This window comes from Canis lupus, chromosome 9, assembly GCF_011100685.1.
Source record: "Canis lupus familiaris isolate Mischka breed German Shepherd chromosome 9, alternate assembly UU_Cfam_GSD_1.0, whole genome shotgun sequence".
NCBI lineage: Eukaryota > Metazoa > Chordata > Mammalia > Carnivora > Canidae > Canis > Canis lupus.
Genome location: NC_049230.1, coordinates 22,379,026 through 22,396,443, shown reverse-complemented (window position 1 = coordinate 22,396,443; position 17,418 = coordinate 22,379,026). Strand labels below are relative to the sequence as shown.

Below are 17,418 nucleotides of genomic sequence, written 5' to 3'. Positions count from 1 at the left end.
CCTTTAGTGCATAGATACAAATATTGAAATTAGCTTTCTAAAACAAATCTGGTCATTTTATGCTTTGCTGGAAATCCTTTGATGTTTCACTTTGGCTAATAATAATAAATTATACATTTCTTAGCTGGACTTTCATAATCTGTTCTCAACCCACCTTATCTGCTTTATCCCCTATACTCTCCACTATCCTGTACTCTGGCTGACGCTAAACTTCAGCCAACTTCTCTCACTTACTCCAACCTGTCCTTTTATCCCACACCTTTGTTATGTTCTCATTTCTATCTGAAATGTCTTCCTATGGTCTCAACCTTTGAGACCTCAGTTGCCGCTTCCTCAACTCCTTCTAGACAGTATATTCTATCTTCTCTGTACTCCAAGACAACTTTATTTTTCCCTAGGTTTCACTACCTTTTACATTGTATTAATGTCATTATGACTATCACTCTCAACCAAGCTAAAGGTCAAGGGAGGAGGTTTTCTCTTAGTATATCTACATAGATCATTTATTCATTCAATGAATATTAAGTGTCAACTTTGTGCAGGTATGGGTCTAGGTGCTGATGGTACAGCAGTAAACAAAACACGAAGCTTATATTCTAGTGGGAGAAAACAAAGTAAATTATTAGAAGATAATAAGTACTAAGAAGAAAAATAAAACAGGAAAGGAGGAGAGGAGGGTGCCTGGGTGGCTCAGTTGGTTGGGTGTCTGCCTTCAGCCCAGGTCATGATCCCAGGGTCCTGGGGTTGAATCCCGCACCCCGTATCGGGCTCCTTGCTCAGCAAGGAGTCTATTTTTCCCTCTGCCTCTCCCCCTGCTTGTGCTCTCTGTCTCTGTCTCAAATCAATAAATAAAATCTTAAAAAAAAAAAAAGGAGGAGAGGGAGTTTGGAGGAGGGTGGGAGTTTACATAGGCGACCAGAGAACGTCTGATGAAAAGATGATATTCAGTAAAGAACTGAAGTGAGAGAGGAGGGCATGTGGATATCAGAAAGAAGAGTGATCCAAGTAGAGGGAATAGCAAGCGAAAGGGCCTGAGCAACACATACAAGATGTATTGGGAGGACAGCAAAGAGGCAAGTGTGGCAAGGAGGGTAGTGAATAAGGGGGAGAAGAGTAGCAGTCAAAGTAAAAGAGCACTGCCAGGGAGCCAGATCCTATAGGCCATAATAATGATTTTGTTTTTCCACCAAGTAAGATAGGAAGCCACAAGACAGTTTTGAGTAGAGAAAGACCATGATCTCACTCACATCTTATCAGGATCACTATGGCTGCTATGTTGAGAACAAACTTAAGTGGAGGAAGGCAAAGGTTGAAACTGAGAGACTAATTACAAGGTTACAGCAATAAAAAAAAGTGCAATAGGACTATGACTTAGACCAAGGTGGAAGTTGTGGAGGTGTGTGAAGGTGTGGATTCTGGATATACACTTTAAAGGGCAATGTGACTGGAAATTGACTGGATATGGGTGAGAGAGAAAGAGAGGAAAGTTGTAGAAGCAGAGTTTGGGTGAGGGAAATTCAGGAGTGTGATTTTATTTTTTAAATTTTATTTATTTATTCATGAGAGAGAGAGAGAGAGAGGCAGAGACATAGGCAGAGGAAGAAGCAGGCTCCATGCAGGGAGCCTGATGGGGGACTCCATCTCAGGACTCCGGGATCACGCCCTGAACCAAAGGCAGACACTCAACCCCTGAGCCACCTAGGTATCTATCTATCTATCTATCTATCTATCTATCTATCTATCTATCTATCTATCATCTATTTAAGGATTTTGTTTATTCATGAGAGACACACAGAGGGAGGCAGAGACACAGGCAGAGGGAGAAGCAGGCTCCATGCAGGGAGTCCGATGTGAGACCCGGGTCCCCAGGATCGCGCCCTGGGCTGAAGGCAGCGCTAAACGGCTGAGGCACCCAGGCGTCCCAGGAGTGTGATTTTAGATGTTAGTTTGAAATGCTGATTAGACATCCAAGTGGATATGTCTCCTAGGCAACTGGATATATACAATTTTGGAATTAGGTGATGAGGTGATGAAGATATAAATTTGGGAGCTGTCAGTGTAGAGAGGGTATCAAAAGTCTTGGTACTGAAAGAGACTACCATATTCCTTGGGCCTCCCACCACCCCCACCACCCCCTTTATTGGTATCCCTAACCCAGATACTTCCCTTGCAGATCTTAGGCCATAGGTCTGGTGGAAAGAGGGATGGGGTTCTCTTGGATTAACACATTGACACCCACTTGTTTAAAATTTCCAGTGCTGGGGATCCCTGGGTGGCTCAGCCGTTTGGAGCCTGCCTTTGGCCCAGGGTGTGATCCTGGAGTCCCCAGATGGAGTCCCACGTCGGGCTCCCTGCATAGAGCCTGCTTCTCCCTCTGCCTGTGTCTCTGCCTCTCTCTCTCTCTGTGCGTCTCTTGTGAATAAATAAAATCTTAAAAAAAAATAAAAATAAAAATTTCCAGCGCTTCATGCTTTGGGCCCAACAATGCCGAGACCCAGTTTTAATCAGAGGTTTCCACATTAGGTCAAAGAATGTTAGTCAGCTCCATCTTCATATGGATTGAAAAAAAAAAAATACACCTCAACAGAAAAAGGAAATGAATCAAAACTATATAAAAGTTCTTCCTGGAGGAACTGAGGACTTGTTGGCTAAAGTTGCATGGAAATGGAGACACACACACAAAAAAAAAAAAAAAAGAAAAGAAAAAGAAATGGAGACACAGGGGCAGCCTGGGTGGCTCAGCGGTTTAGCGCCGCCTTCAGCCCAGGGCATGATCCTGGAGGTCTGGGATCGAATCCCACGTCGGGCTCCCTGCATGGAGCCTGCTTCTCCCTCTGCCTGTGTCTCTGCCTCCCTCTCTCTCTGTGTCTCTCATGAATAAATAAATAAAATCTTAAAAAAAGATAAATTGAGACGCATACACAGACCATGAACATTGTGAGACAGGAAGAAATGCTCCACATAAGAGAATACCCTAAAATATTCCTATTCCCGGTAAAGATAAAAATCCCCGGAGGGCCTGGCTGAATTCGGTGGAGGCACAGGTGACGCTTGATCTCGGGGGGGGGGGGGGGGGGGGGGAGGATCGTGAGTTCGAGCCCCAGGTTGGGTGTAGAGATTACGAAAAAATAAACTTTAAACAAATAAAAATAAAAGTCCCTCCCGAGATTTTCTTTTTCTCTTCAACCCTTCATGGACCTCCAGCAGATGCTAGAAGTGACTTAAGAAGGCTGGGGAGGTGGCCGTTGGGAAAAGGAACTGTTGGTAGTTGGCAATGCTTCATTCCAGGGAGCTTGCGGCAAGAACTCCCTAAGGCAGCAGACATCATGGGTTTTCCTCCCTCTGGGAACCAGAGGTCCCTCCGTTTCTGGTCTGGATCCCTTATAGACAAAGAACCTCATTCTCTCCCGGGCCAGAGTGGGGCTGCTGCGGACGGGAGGGGGTGGAGGGGCTAGGATCCTACCCCCAGGAAACACCCACAGGCTCCGACAGGAGCCCGAGTCCTGACTCCGGTCCAGGAGGTTTGCGGGGCCGCGGGGCCCCTCCGGCGAGGGCCGGGCGGGCCGGCGGCCAAGGTGCCGGGGGAAGGGGCCGCCCCGCGCAGGCCCGGGCCGAGGAGCGCTCGGTCCCCGCCGCCAAGGGCGCGCCGCCTTCCGGACCCCCTGCCCTCCTCGGCGCTCCATCCCGCCGCGCCCCCTTCCCGCCGCGAGCCTCCGCATTCCCCCGCCGGCCCGCCGCCGCCCTCGCCCTTTCTTCCCTCCTCCGGACCCTCCCCCGGCTCCCCCTCCCTCGGCAGCCCACCTTCACCCCGCTCCTCGGCGGGCTTCCCGGTCCTCGCCCCTCAGCCCCGGCCTCCCCTCGGCGGCCCCGCGGCCCCCTCCCCGCCCCCCTCGAGGCGGCGGCGGCGGCCCCTTTCACAATAGCGCGGCCCGCCTCCCTCCTCTCCGCTCCCGGTTCGCTCCCGCCCGCTCCCCGCCCAGCGCATGCGCCCTCCGGTCGGTGGCGGCTGCGGCGGTGGCGGCTGCGAGCGGCTCCGTTTTTTTAAAGGGAAACGCTGAGGCGCCGGGGGTGCCTGTGGGGGAGGGGGCCCCCGAGCCGCGGAGACCCCCCGGGGGAGGCGACAGACCCCCTCCCGGAGTAGGAGGGCTTTGGGCGGACCCATCCCTCCCACCCCCTCCGGAGGAGGAGCGGGGGGAAAATGGAGGCTCGGGGCGGCTGAGGCGAGCTCCGGGGCGGGGGGCCGGGGCGGGGAAGGGGGGGTGTGGGGTGGGGAGACGAGGCGGGCCCGGCCGGGCCAGGGGGGGCCGAAGCGAGCTCCGGGGATGAGCTCGGGGGCGGCTGGGTGCGAGCTCCTGCCTCTGAGGCGAAGGCGGCGGCGGCGGCAGCAGAGGCGGCGGCGAGGCCCCCATGGGCCGGCGGCGGGCCTCAGCCGCGGCCTCCACTTGTCCGCACGCCGGCGGGATGGCGCCCGGGCCCCGGAGGAGCCGCGCTAGCCGAGGCCTGCTGCCGCGCTGCTGAGGCGAGCCCGCCAAACTCCCCTCCCCCTCCTCCGTCCTCGACCCCCCGCACCTCGCCCCTTCCCCACCCCCTCCTCCGTCTCGGTCCCCGGCGCCGCTCCGGACCACTATGACCATGAGATCCGCAGTGTTCAAGGCGGCCGCGGCCCCTGCCGGCGGCAACCCTGAGCAGCGACTGGACTACGAGCGGGCTGCGGCGCTGGGCGGGCCTGAGGACGAGCCCGGGGCGGCCGAAGCCCACTTCCTCCCCCGGCACCGTAAGCTCAAGGAGCCGGGGCCCCCGCTGGCCTCCTCCCAGGGCGGGAGCCCCGCGCCCTCCCCGGCCGGCTGCGGCGGCAAGGGCCGCGGCTTGTTGCTCCCGGCCGGGGCGGCCCCCGGGCAGCAGGAAGAGAGCTGGGGCGGCTCGGTGCCCTTGCCTTGTCCGCCCCCGGCCACCAAACAAGCCGGCGTTGGGGGGGAGCCAGCGGCCGCGGGCGCCGGCTGCAGTCCCCGACCCAAGTATCAGGCGGTGCTGCCCATTCAGACGGGCTCTCTCGTGGCGGCGGCCAAAGAGCCTACGCCCTGGGCTGGGGACAAGGGTGGGGCGGCTCCCCCAGCTGCCACCGCCTCGGACCCGGCGGGACCCCCACCACTACCTCTGCCGGGGCCGCCACCCCTCGCGCCCACCGCCGCCGCCGGGACCCTGGCGGCCAGCGAGGGCAGATGGAAGAGTATGAGGAAGAGCCCTCTCGGGGGTGGCGGCGGCTCGGGAGCCTCCAGTCAGGCCGCCTGCCTCAAGCAGATCCTTCTGCTGCAATTGGACCTCATCGAACAGCAGCAGCAGCAGCTGCAGGCCAAGGAAAAGGAGATCGAGGAGCTGAAGTCGGAGAGAGACACGGTACGGGAGGGGTTAATCTGCGTTCGGGACGAAGAACGAGTTGTGCGCATGCTCGGGGGAAGGGGGCTGTAGGAGGTTAAGGTATCCCTTGGTTAGGGGTAAGGAGATTGGCCACCAGCAAAGAGTATCTTAAGTGTCGGGTCCTTGGGAACCAGGCTCACAGACACGTTGGGTTGGAGGGAAGGGTTAAAGGGCAGCCTCCTAGGGGGAGGGGGAGGGGAGGTTTCGGGTGCCAAGGGGTTAATTTAAAATGACAGCCCTAGACTTGTGGGAAAGACGTTGAGAGTGGGAAAAGACCTGATTTGTGAAGGGTTGACTATGCAAAGGTGGGATGCATATGTGGTGGCTTTATGGAAGGGGTTAAATGGAAGAGCTTTTGCGTTAGAAATGCATTCTTAGAGGAGAGGGACAGAGCAGCTGTTGCACTGCTCTAGCATCTTTAGATAGGGCAAGTAGGCCTTTTAATTGGCAGAGAGGTAGAGGTGATTCACAGTGGAATCCTATTTTAGTTTTCTTAAATGATATGAAGAGAATCACTGCTTTGGATTCCAGACAGTTTTTAATAAGAATCTGAGTTATAAAACATGACCCACTGACCAGCTCCCTTGTATATAAGCGTGCTGTATAAGGACTTGTAGATTTGAAGGCATCAGGGGAAAGTTAATTAAATGTATCAAATACACCCCCCTCCCCCCAAAAAATCCCTATTTTAGGATCTTGAAATAGGGCAGTAATTTCTTATTTCTTTGTACTTCTGAGGAACATGACTGTATAGGCTCGTTACTGCAGCATTAGCCAAGAGCACCTTATGCATTAAAACATACTCTTTCAGATATCAGGAAAGCTGTGTGTGTGTATATGTGTGTGTGTGGGGGGTATTACTGTGCTAGCATACCTTACAGCTGCCTAAAAATAAACATGGTTTCTACAATTGTTGTGTTCAGGCTGCAGCAGTCTCTGTCTCTCTCTCTTTCTCTCTCTCTCTCTCTCTCTCTGGCGTTGTGTGCGCCAAGGGCTGAGCAACGGAGCAGAGGGCTATTCATTTTGTTTGCTTTACAAATGAATCACATCAGGCATCGGCTGTTTTATTGGAGAATGCATTCTGCAAGGTGGAATGGGAGCTGGGGCAGGTCTCATCAAAATATCTCATGGTGTTGATTTGTGGAAGTTACTCAACATGGTGGTGGCACTGCTCAGCTACTGTACTGCAGTCTAGGGGTGTGATGGTACTGTAATTACAACACATCATATCCATACATGGGGGGGGGGGAGGCGGGAAGAGAAGGACCAGTGGAGGAGAAGAAATCAAGGAAATGTAACCCACAAACCATGGTTAAGTATTGTTAAGGCTGTGAATCAAAACAGAAGATGAAATGAGAGTATGGCTGACAGGGGGGGCTCTCTGCTGATTGTGGAGGTTTATGCTCAGTTCCTAAGGTAATGGCCCCTTTGCAGACTTTCCTAGGGAGGAAAAGTGGGGTGAGATAAGGATAGAGTATCAGTCCGAACTTGGCATTCACTGTTTTGTTGTGTATTGCAGTCTTAGCGTTGCTTAAGCTTGTTTCTCTTATTCCAGTTGTTGTTTGGCCTCTACTGAAATCTCTGCAGCTGAGTAGATATAATGAAGACAACGTTGATGTTGCTATCTATCCAAATGAAATTCTTACTACATTGTTTTACTTGGTGTAGTTGGCACCTTTTCTCAGAACGTTTTAATGTGGAGTTTTCATTGATAATAGACGTCCATTTTCTGTTTGATTATGTAGTTCTCCTTTAATTAAAGTTAAAAGACTATGAATTAATATTTAGATAAAAGTAGATTTTTCTCGTTTTCTTAAATGCAAAGGAATTTGCATATTTCTCGATCAATGGGATTATGGGTACTGGTTACTGTTACAATTCTTCCAAATTGAGTGTTCATTTTTTAAATGCCCTGCACACCCCTTTCAAATAAGACTGCAATCCCTTGTGGCACTGTGACTGTGAGCTTTTAATTCCTTCTCAATATACTGTTTGGACTTTGCCCCCGTGTATAGCATTTTGGAGTGAAAGAGAGGATAGGAGTTAGAGAAACTTAGGGCCTGCTAAAAGAACATAAGGTTAATTCTGGAAACTCCCAAACTGACTTGGAGCCACATGGTTAGCAGTAGCAGAGACCATGCCATTTGAAAGGCATGTTGTAGCCCCTCCCAGAGAAGAGAATCTTCTTTCAAAAGAATGAACTACAAATTCTCCCATGTTCCTCCTCAACTAGTTTAGCCCTAAAATTAAGCAGAGTACCTTGCTTTCTCTATTACGTTTAAGGAAAACTATTCAGATGGATGGCTGTCTATTAGAAAGAAATTGAATTGCTGTGGTCCATGGAAAGAGGCAGAAGACCATACTAATGCCTAAATGGGGCTAAGTACCTGGGTGTAATTTTTTGTGTTTTAAGTCTGCATTTTGGCACTCTCTCTTTTAGCTCCTTGCTCGGATTGAACGTATGGAAAGGCGGATGCAGCTGGTAAAGAAGGATAACGAGAAAGAAAGGCACAAGCTGTTTCAGGGCTATGAAACTGAAGAAAGAGAGGAAACGGAGCTATCCGAGAAAATTAAACTGGAGTGCCAGCCGGAGCTTTCCGAGACATCCCAGACTCTGCCTTCCAAGCCTTTCTCTTGTGGGCGGAGTGGAAAGGGACACAAAAGGTGTGCTAATAACTTTGTTATGCTGTCTGGACATGATGAGGACATGTGTTTCCAGTGACTGAGAGTAGGGGATTGGGATTTATGAATTAGTTTTAATACAGCCATATCCTGAATTATGAGGTCTCCCATGCTGAGAAACTATCTTGAAATGTTCTTGTAGGTTATAAAAATCTGTTAGGAACATTGTGGTCATTACAGAATGTAGAGTACATCACATCATAAAGAGAATGGGCAGCAAATGTGACAGCTGAGCTTCTTAAAGAAAACTATAGCAGTTCACGTCAAGTTAGGAAGTGTTAAATTCCTTCATTGTGTTAAGTAGTATTGGACAAAGAAGTGAGATCTAACTGTCCTTGGACCCAAAGATATTAGTCAGTCTATAGCTATAAAGGTGGCATAAATTTTGCAAACTTGGAATTCGACTGCAATAAAACATACAAACGTAGACAACAGTGATATAAATTAAGTTTTACAAGATTCAGATACATTAAAGATTATTCTGAGGTAGACTAGTAAAGCTTTTAAGGAGGAGATGGATCTTGAAAAAGAAGTTTAGAATTTAGGTTGGTAAAAAGGAAAGGAGGTGGCATTCTAGGAATGGGAGTTGGGGGAGGAGATTGGTGGGAGAAGGAAAGCCAGCAGGTAGCAAGAAAAAAGAAGTAGAGATTATAATTAACATGGTTTAGAATTGGGGAAAAAAATAAGAGACTGGGCTCTGGTTGAGAGGAATGACATAGGCCACAGAGTAGTGGCACCTCATGTTAGCTAAAGGGTCTTGAATAAAATAGGAACCTTTTTAGATTTAGTAGACAATAAGATACTATTAGAGATTCTTAACCATGGAAACTCACTTGTTCAACAAACACTTAACTGAGAGCCTGTTATACTGGTAAGCATGAGATTGTTCTTGCTTGTGACTGCCAACTGAGCCAGATGTTGAGATATTTAGATACCTGAACGTGTTTATTCTCTTGCTCCCAAATGTAATCAAATTAGATTTTATTCAAGAGTCAATACATTTTATAATGTTTTCTTCCCTATCTAATAGGAAATCCCCATTTGGAAGTACAGAAAGAAAGATTCCTGTTAAAAAGCTGGCTCCTGAATTTTCAAAAGTCAAAACAAAAACTCCTAAGCACTCTCCCATTAAAGAGGAACCCTGTGGTTCCTTATCTGAAACTGTTTGTAAACGTGAATTGAGGAGCCAAGAAACTCCAGAAAAGCCCCGGTCTTCAGTGGACACCCCGCCAAGACTCTCCACTCCCCAGAAGGGACCCAGCACCCACCCCAAGGAGAAAGCCTTCTCAAGTGAGATAGAAGATTTGCCGTACCTTTCCACCACAGAAATGTATTTGTGTCGTTGGCACCAGCCTCCCCCATCACCGTTACCATTACGGGAATCCTCTCCAAAGAAGGAGGAGACTGTAGCAAGTAAGGCATAGAGAACACTTGCTCTTATACCCTAGTGGTGGCGGTCAAGCTAACAAGTGTGAAAATGCCCTTGGCATTTTTAAAAAAGTGCAATCAATAAAGCAGAGTTCTGTCAAGAATGAGTAAGTTAACAGCCAGAGACAGACACTGTGCAGGCATTGCAAATAGATGGAATTACAGCAAAATGTGCTCAATGTATTTGCCTGCTTACACCACTGGGAGATGTGTTTGCCAGTAAGTTGCTCATCACAAGAGCACCAGACTTGGGGGTGTAATCTCCGGCAACTTGCATGCCCTCTGAAAGAAGGGTTTTCTGTGCTGTGAAATGCATAGAACTTATACTTTGCCATGCACGACTGTTCCTGCAATTGATATTGTGTGAAACCTGGGAGGGTGGTCTTTGGGTGTTCTCAGGGGCCAATGGTAATTTTTCGGTTGGGGAGCCAGCTTGGGGTGGGGAATTTCACCTGGGCCTCCGCTCTTTAACTATATAAACATTTATCTGTATCTCTATGTCCCGGTCTGGGGGGCAGGAGGAATCTGCCAAAGACCCAACAGTCTTACTTTATCTCACTATACTTCACAAAGGTTCTAAATGTGAAGAGTTTACTTGGATTGCAGTAGCCCATTGGTTGTTCATATATTTAAATAAAATGGTCTACAAACTATTTTTCAAACAATAAGGACTATCTTGGGATATCTGAGCTGCTTGGGGAGGGTGTGGGATGTGGGACCTTGGTCTTCATTCCCTTTTTTTTCTTCATGGCTTCCACACAGAGATGCTCCCCTATCTCCTACATCAACCAGTAACTGCAATGTGCCTTCAATTGTGTAATGTTAGTCGGTGACGGTCACTGCGGGTACTCCGGGGTGATGGTGGGGGAAGCCTTCTTGAATAGAGCCACAGCCCCGAGTTTCTACCACTGTGTCTTGCCCTAGCAGGAATGGGGATGGGAATCCATCCCAATAAGACAAGAGCATTCTCCAGGCTTTGTTTGGCTGTTCTGGTGAAAAAATTAAGTGGGGAAGATAGATTACTCTTCTTAACTATCTAAAATTCATTAGGCCTCACACTTGAGTACATGAGCTAGACCAGGATCCTGATCTAGGTTCAGGTTTTTTGTTGGTTCAGTCAGTTGAACAGGTTCATCCTTAATGGTTAACCTTCTTGCTGCCATGGCAATGCTGTGTAACAACTTAAGAGAAACCATGAAGCAACTTCCCATCCGGGATTGGGAAATGGCTTGGTCCAGAGCTGTTCTGTTTGACTGGCTGTTTTGAAAACCCTCTCTGCCCTAGTACAGAAAATTTCAAACACCTCTGAGATTGTGGGGGCATAGCAGTACAGAAAGAGTCTGATTGGGGGGATCCCGGCCCTTTGAGGAGCCTGAGTTGTGAATAAATGTGTGAATCCTTATCCTATCTCAAGAGGAAGCTCAATGGCTTGTTCTAAGGAAGCCAAAGTCTTTGTGCATGTTGTTCAGGCTGGACCAGCAAGGTAGTTTGTTTGGAGGGAGGAGGGAGCTGTTTAAGAAGACTACATATGTAAGTTTTGAGAACACTGATCTTTTATTTGAAAAATAGGGTCAACTTTTACTCACCTGCCATGTTCTGAGTTTAAGGTTTGATATCCTTGGCCATCAACTGTTGCAGGGAAACCACCCTAAATAATGAAGAAAAGAAGTCGTCTCAGTGTAAAAAAAAAAGTGGTGGGCTTATTTTCTTTTCTTTTGTCTGTTGTTCCCTCTTCCCCTCCCCCAGAGAGAAATTCTCAAAAGAACAACTCAAAAAAACCAAAATGGCTTCCTAGTGAGAACTTCAGTGATGATCCTTTCCTCCATTTTGGGTATGGGCTTTTTTTCTTTTTACACTGAGATGATTCTTCTTTCCTGCATTATTTAGGGTGTCTGATGCCATCAAGTGTTGCAGGAGAAACTTCAGTCTTGGCTGGTGAGTAGAATAGGAATTGTGCTGGCTGGGCCTGGGGTGGGGGTTGGTGGGATGGTGGATGGTTGGGAGCTGCATTCCCCATCAGTTGGATGTGGGAGAGTGAGATTCCTCGGTGTATGATTACACTATAGACTTCCAAATGACTACAAATTTCAGTTGTTTTTCAGGAACTGCAATAGCATCCATTATATGAATTGTCAGGTATTGGCTTAGGGTTTTTTTGATCCTGTGTCTGGCAGACTGCAATGGCATTTTAGGTTCTTTTATACCATAGCGAGGACACTGAATATGGCTTCAGGCGAGGCCATAGAATGGATTCCTATCACTTGGTAACTTTGTCCTATCTGGGGAGAGACCTCTTGTCCTAGTGAATTATAGGAGGGTTGTGTGACTTTGGATTTAAGGGTGGTTCCACCCCTCCTCCCTTTCTTTTTCTTTCTTTTTTTTTTTTTCAGTTCCTTCTTGGAGGGACCACTCAGTAGAGCCTCTAAGGGACCCAAATCCTTCAGACCTTTTGGAGGTAGGTACCCAAGACCTGTCAGTAGAGGGGAGTGATGGACAGAGTAGAAATGGAGGTTTAACTTGAATGTGTCATAGTAATTGGATGGATGAGTTAAATAACTCTAAAGCCAGAAGGGAACTTGAACAATTACCTAGCCCAACTCTTTTGTTTATATAGAAGAGAAAACTGAGTTTCAGAGTGGCTAAATGGTCTGTTCAAAAAGAAATAGGGAGCGTTCAAAACAAAATGAGATTTCCTGCTAAGTAAAAAAGTTAGCATGTGCTACTCAGCAGCAAAATTATATATTCCAAACTCATTTGACTCTTAAAATTGAGACTCTGGCAAAGCATGGAGGTAGGGAGGGTTTATGGCATTTTTAGGGGTTGTTTCAGTTTGACATGATTTTCACGTTGGAAACTTAAGGAAATAATTTTAAAATTTGGACAGTCTACAAGGGTGGGTGTGGGAAGAAGAATATGTGTGTTTTGTTGATTCTGTTACCAGGAGGTTCCCATGACATCTATAGAACTCACAGACTCAGGTGGGATCTACAGGGAAAAGATTTTACATTCCTGGAAGCTGGAAATGAGTTCGTATATACATGTGTCACGTGGTAATAAATAGTTTATCAGCTGCTGTTCTTTACGCAGAACCTGGATGACAGTGTGTTTTCGAAGCGGCATGCAAAACTGGAGCTGGATGAGAAGAGAAGGAAAAGGTGAGGCTAGAGAAACCATCCTGGAACAACTGAGCCCTAGGACCCTGACCTCTCTCGCCTATGCTGTGAAAAGTCCTGGAGCGCTATACACTCTTAAATTACTGCCATCCCAATTGGTTGAGTAGCTTAGTTTGAATTGGTAGTTGTAAGTAAAAATGTTTGGCTTTTTTTTCTTTGTGTATGGTCTTCTTCATTTCCACTGTCTGTGGAACATCAGCACATGATTTGGACTGCTAGACCTAAACAGCTCTTTCCTGACCAGGCAGACCGTTCACTTTACCATCCCCGACCTCCCCACCCCATTGAAAAGAGTCAGCACAGGTCTCCCTAGTGTCTGGATTGTGTTAGTTGCTTTTATAGAGCAAGTTTTCAGTAATACTGGGTTTGTTTGTTTTGTTTTGTTTGTCTGGTTTATTTTTCCTAGATGGGATATTCAGAGGATCAGGGAACAAAGAATTTTACAACGACTGCAGCTCAGAATGTATAAAAAGAAAGGAATTCAGGAATCTGAGCCTGAGGTTACCTCATTTTTCCCTGAGCCAGATGATGGTAAGTTTTGTCTATCTTAGAGAGTAGGTTTTTCGAAGAAGAAAAAGGGTGCAAGGCCCCCCCAGGGTACAACCTGCTCTGAATGAGTGAACAGCATTTTGGAGCAGGTGTAGTTGCTAGACAGTTCCCCTCTGTGTTACTAATAAAGTCCCATTTGGCTTTTTTCCATAGTTGAAAGTTTGATGATTACCCCCTTCTTGCCTGTTGTAGCATTTGGACGACCATTACCCAAATTAACTCCACAGTAAGTATAAAGGTGTTTTTTTCCCCTCTCTTCTGTCTCAGGTAGCCTGTATTTTTTTTTTTTTTTAAGATTTTATTTATTTATTCATGAGAGACACGGGGGGGGCAGGGGGCAGAGACACAGGCAGAGGGAGAAGCAGGCTCCATGCAGGGAGCCCAACGTGGGACTCGTTCCCGGGACTCCAGGATCATGCCCTGGACTGAAGGCAGCGCCAAACCGCTGAGCCACCCAGGCTGCCCTGGCCTGTACTTTAACCTCATGAAAGCCTAGATATAAGGTGGAACAGGTAGCTTAGGCCATGGCTCTTGGACAGAAGTGAAGCTATCTGAGCAACTGGCTCTTGTAGTGATAAAATAATTAAAAGGATTGCTTTTTGAGTTAGAAATAGATTATTTAGTCACTTTATTTTTAATTTTTTATTTTTTTAATTTTTTATTTATTTATGATAGAGAGAGAGGCAGAGACACAGGCAGAGGGAGAAGCAGGCTCCATGCACTGGGAGCCTGACGTGGGATTCGATCCCGGGTCTCCAGGATCGCGCCCTGGGCCAAAGGCAGGCGCCAAACCGCTGCGCCACCCAGGAATCCCTATTTAGTCACTTTAATAGCACACTGTTTCTCTGGCTTTGAGACAAGAAGGACATTTCAAATTTGGAACTTGGGAGTCAGGGTTAGGGGTGGTGAGGGGCATAATATCTTTTTTAAGAGTTAATCTTTTGTCCACACTGAATCCCTTCTAGTCTTCCAAGTTGATTTCCTTACCCTTTTTTTTTTTTTTTTTTTTTTTTTGCCAGGAATTTTGAGCTGCCCTGGTTGGATGAGCGTAGCCGATGCAGGCTGGAGATCCAGAAGAAGCAAACACCTCACCGGACGTGTAGGAAATAGCTGGACTGGCAAGAACCTTCTGTCTTCAGATAGTTGTAGCATGCCATTCCCAGAGAATGGCAGAGACCTGTATATGTGACCTATGTCCTCATGTATGTTATCATTCGCTGATAATGCCCTTCCATACTCCCTTGATCTTGGTTTTGTTTTCATCACTCTGATTTCACAAAAACTCTTTCATTGGGCTAATTGTGAATTATGGAGGGTGATTGGGATTTCTTTTCCTTTTTTGGGGAAATGAGCTCTCAAGCTAAATCTGTAGGATGGCAGATTCAGAAGCCTCAAGTGTCTGCTTCTATACATTTGCCTATGTTAAAGGGGTAAAAGGGCTGTCTTCGTTAGACTTGTGGAAGATGAAGCAACCCCTGCCTTTAGAGCTGTGCCTGCATGGCACTCTTCTCACCCTGGTATACCCTTCCTTATAGATTGAGTATAGTGGTGTTTACCCTAAAACAAAACAAACAAAAAAACCTCACCATGAGCTTAAGGACCAGATGAGGAATAACAAGTGAAGTGATGAAGCAAGTCATCTTCACAGGGTAGAAAAGAGATTAAAAAGTTGGCAGATGTTCTCTTAAAACTATTCTGTAATACAGCCGTGTGGGAAGTGGTGTTTGGCTGTGATTATTTTCTTAGTTAATGGGTAACTGAATTTCTTCCCCTACTCCTTAAGAGAATGGGGATGGTTAGTTTTGGGCAAGTTATGACTCTAAACAAAAGCAGTTGACATTTGAGGATGGCATGTCAGAGCCTGTATAGATGTTCTTGTGTCACATCACTTCTCAAGTATTCCTTAGTTGGGCTCTATTCTTTTAGCTGAGCTCTTGGTGGTGGGATAGAGATTTAGGGAAGGTGGGGGGAGTGTATGTGGAAATATGTGCTTCCTTTGGCTGGCAAATGTCTACATCTTGGAAACAAACAGATGTACCTAATGAGCTTCTCCATTCACTTTGTAAAAATAGATTTGTATGTGTATCATCTTGGTCTCCTTTCCCCCCATTTTGTTAAAAAAAAATTCAGGACAGCACTCCAGGCCACTTTGGTCTCAGTGTAAGATCCCTGTAACTATCTGGAAGGAAAATAGAGCCAAGACCTCTGGTCTTAAATATATAGGAAATGCCTTTGTTTAGTCTTTATGACTATGGTGTGAAAACAAGTAGGGGTCTAATCTCCTAGAAGGTAGGGGCTTTTATCCTTGAAGAGAATATGTCCCCAGATTATTAGCACTTTTAGAGGAGAAGCCAAGGTATGTAGGGTGTGTGGCCGGCCCATCAATGGAGCATGAGAAAATGGGGATACCATTGTGGGAAGAAAAGAAAAGTTCCTCAGGGGCCTCCCACTGCTAAAGATTTTTGTGACATGTTGATCTGTGCTCCCTGGGTTTGACTTTTAAAGGAATTATTCCGGCAGCACATGTAGTATTCTTGGATGATCTTGCTGCTTTTATTTCTCCTTTTGTGTGTGTGTGTGTGTGTGTGTGTGTGTGTGTGTGGCTATGGGTTTTCATTTGTAACTCCATCTGCTTAGGAGAGTGGGCTCTCCACAAGGGAACCTGCTGTGAACTTCATCGCAGCAAGAGTGTAGAGAGAAATAGGACTTATTCCACTAGGGGCTCTCATCTCACACCTTAAGGGGAGGAAAGAGATTTCTAGAAAAACTGGGCCAGATTTTCTTTGTTCTCCATCATTTTAATATGGTAAGCTGTTTGGCTTTCCTACTCTGACCTATGTTATGTTCCTTTATAATGTGCCCAAGAAGAAAAAAGACCAATCAGTGTCTCTTTACGTTGTTCCTTGATTCCTCGGTTTCTTCTTGGTTTTCAGCATTTGTCGGATTCCTAATTTGGATATGGGTTAGCAAATTAAATCTTTGTGTTTGTGCCCTATCCAGGAGACTCCCCAGATTCTGAACTTGAGCTAGACTAAGAGGAATCCATGAGGTGCTATCTGGCCAGACATAAGTGGATTCTATTTCCTTGGTTCTCCCTCTACCTAGGACCGCTCATTTTATTGTCCCCTCTTCTAGATCAGTTCTCCTTTGATTTGGATGCATTGAGGTTTTTTGAGGAGGTTGGAGAGTAGATTAGCAAAGTCCCAAGAGCGAAATTACAGTGTGTTAGAGTGTGGGGGGAAAATTAGTCTTATTTTTTCCCTACATGGGATACAACACTGTGAAATTCAATCTTCAACAAAGGCCCTGCAATTCTCCTAAAACATAGTTCTTTGTTTCTTTCTTTAACAAAGTTTAAGCTAGTGTTAATAAATTAAAAAGAAAAATTGCTTGTCTGTCCACTTCAGCTTTGTTTTATGCCCATTTCATATTGTTGTCTGTGTTGTAATTCATACTTTTGATACCATTTCTGATGTGTAAAATTGGTTGTCTTGTAAATATCTTATAAAGAGTTCAATTGTAAATAAACTATTGTGGCTGTTAATTTTTGAACTTCCGCTTCAATTTATTAGATATATTGGGAAGCATTAAACGGTTCTGGTAGATATTGAAAGATTAAAAATAGAAATCTATTTTTGCAAAATAGAAAAATACATCATTTTCTCTTTTATTTGTGTATGAACACAACATGTTTTTCATCCCTTTGTTCTGTGTTCTCCTTTACACCTATGGTGAGTGGCAACTTTAAAAACAAGATTCTAGGACAGGATACTTGGTGCCTGGTGTCTAAATGAATAAAGCCTCCTAATTGAAAAGACCTTAGAGGTCATCTAGTCTGACCCATAACGCATGATTTTCCCCTTGACAGCATTCCAGACAAATGAAGTCCAGCTTCTGCTTCAACATTTCATTTTTTTCTATGCATTTTTTCCTAAATGTTAGAAAATCCTTCCTCACTGGTAAAATCTAACTTGTAACTCCAACCCATTGGTTCTTGGTTTGCCTTCCAGGGTGATGAAAAAGAATCAATTCTTCCTGTTCCTCATAGTCTCTTGAATAGTTAGATTGCTGTGGCTGTCAAATCTTTTCTTCATGGTAAACATTCACAGAGCTTATATTTATTCCTCAAAAGTAAGGATTTTGAATTTTTCAGTTCCCTCTAAGTGAACAA

The 17,418-nt window shown here is 46.2% G+C and overlaps 1 protein-coding gene across 3 annotated transcripts; it reads left to right on the top strand.

Annotated features, from left to right (window-relative positions):
* The first annotated feature begins 4,519 nt into the window (after positions 1-4,519).
* On the top strand, positions 4,520-16,799 carry MSL1 (MSL complex subunit 1). Of its 3 annotated transcripts, XM_038547398.1 has the most exons (9): positions 4,523-5,394; positions 7,856-8,079; positions 9,128-9,510; positions 11,413-11,460; positions 11,916-11,980; positions 12,613-12,680; positions 13,105-13,229; positions 13,401-13,473; positions 14,267-16,799. In XM_038547398.1, the coding sequence occupies exons 1-9, from the start codon at positions 4,627-4,629 to the stop codon at positions 14,355-14,357; spliced, it is 1,845 nt and encodes a 614-aa protein (XP_038403326.1). In that variant the 5' UTR covers positions 4,523-4,626; the 3' UTR covers positions 14,358-16,799. The 3 variants fall into 3 exon arrangements, 2 of the variants coding, with proteins under 2 accessions (XP_038403327.1, XP_038403326.1); XR_005364396.1 differs by lacking the exon at positions 13,105-13,229 and having other exon boundaries at positions 4,520-5,394; positions 14,267-14,335; XM_038547399.1 differs by lacking the exon at positions 11,413-11,460 and having other exon boundaries at positions 4,521-5,394.
* Positions 16,800-17,418: the final 619 nt, after the last annotated feature.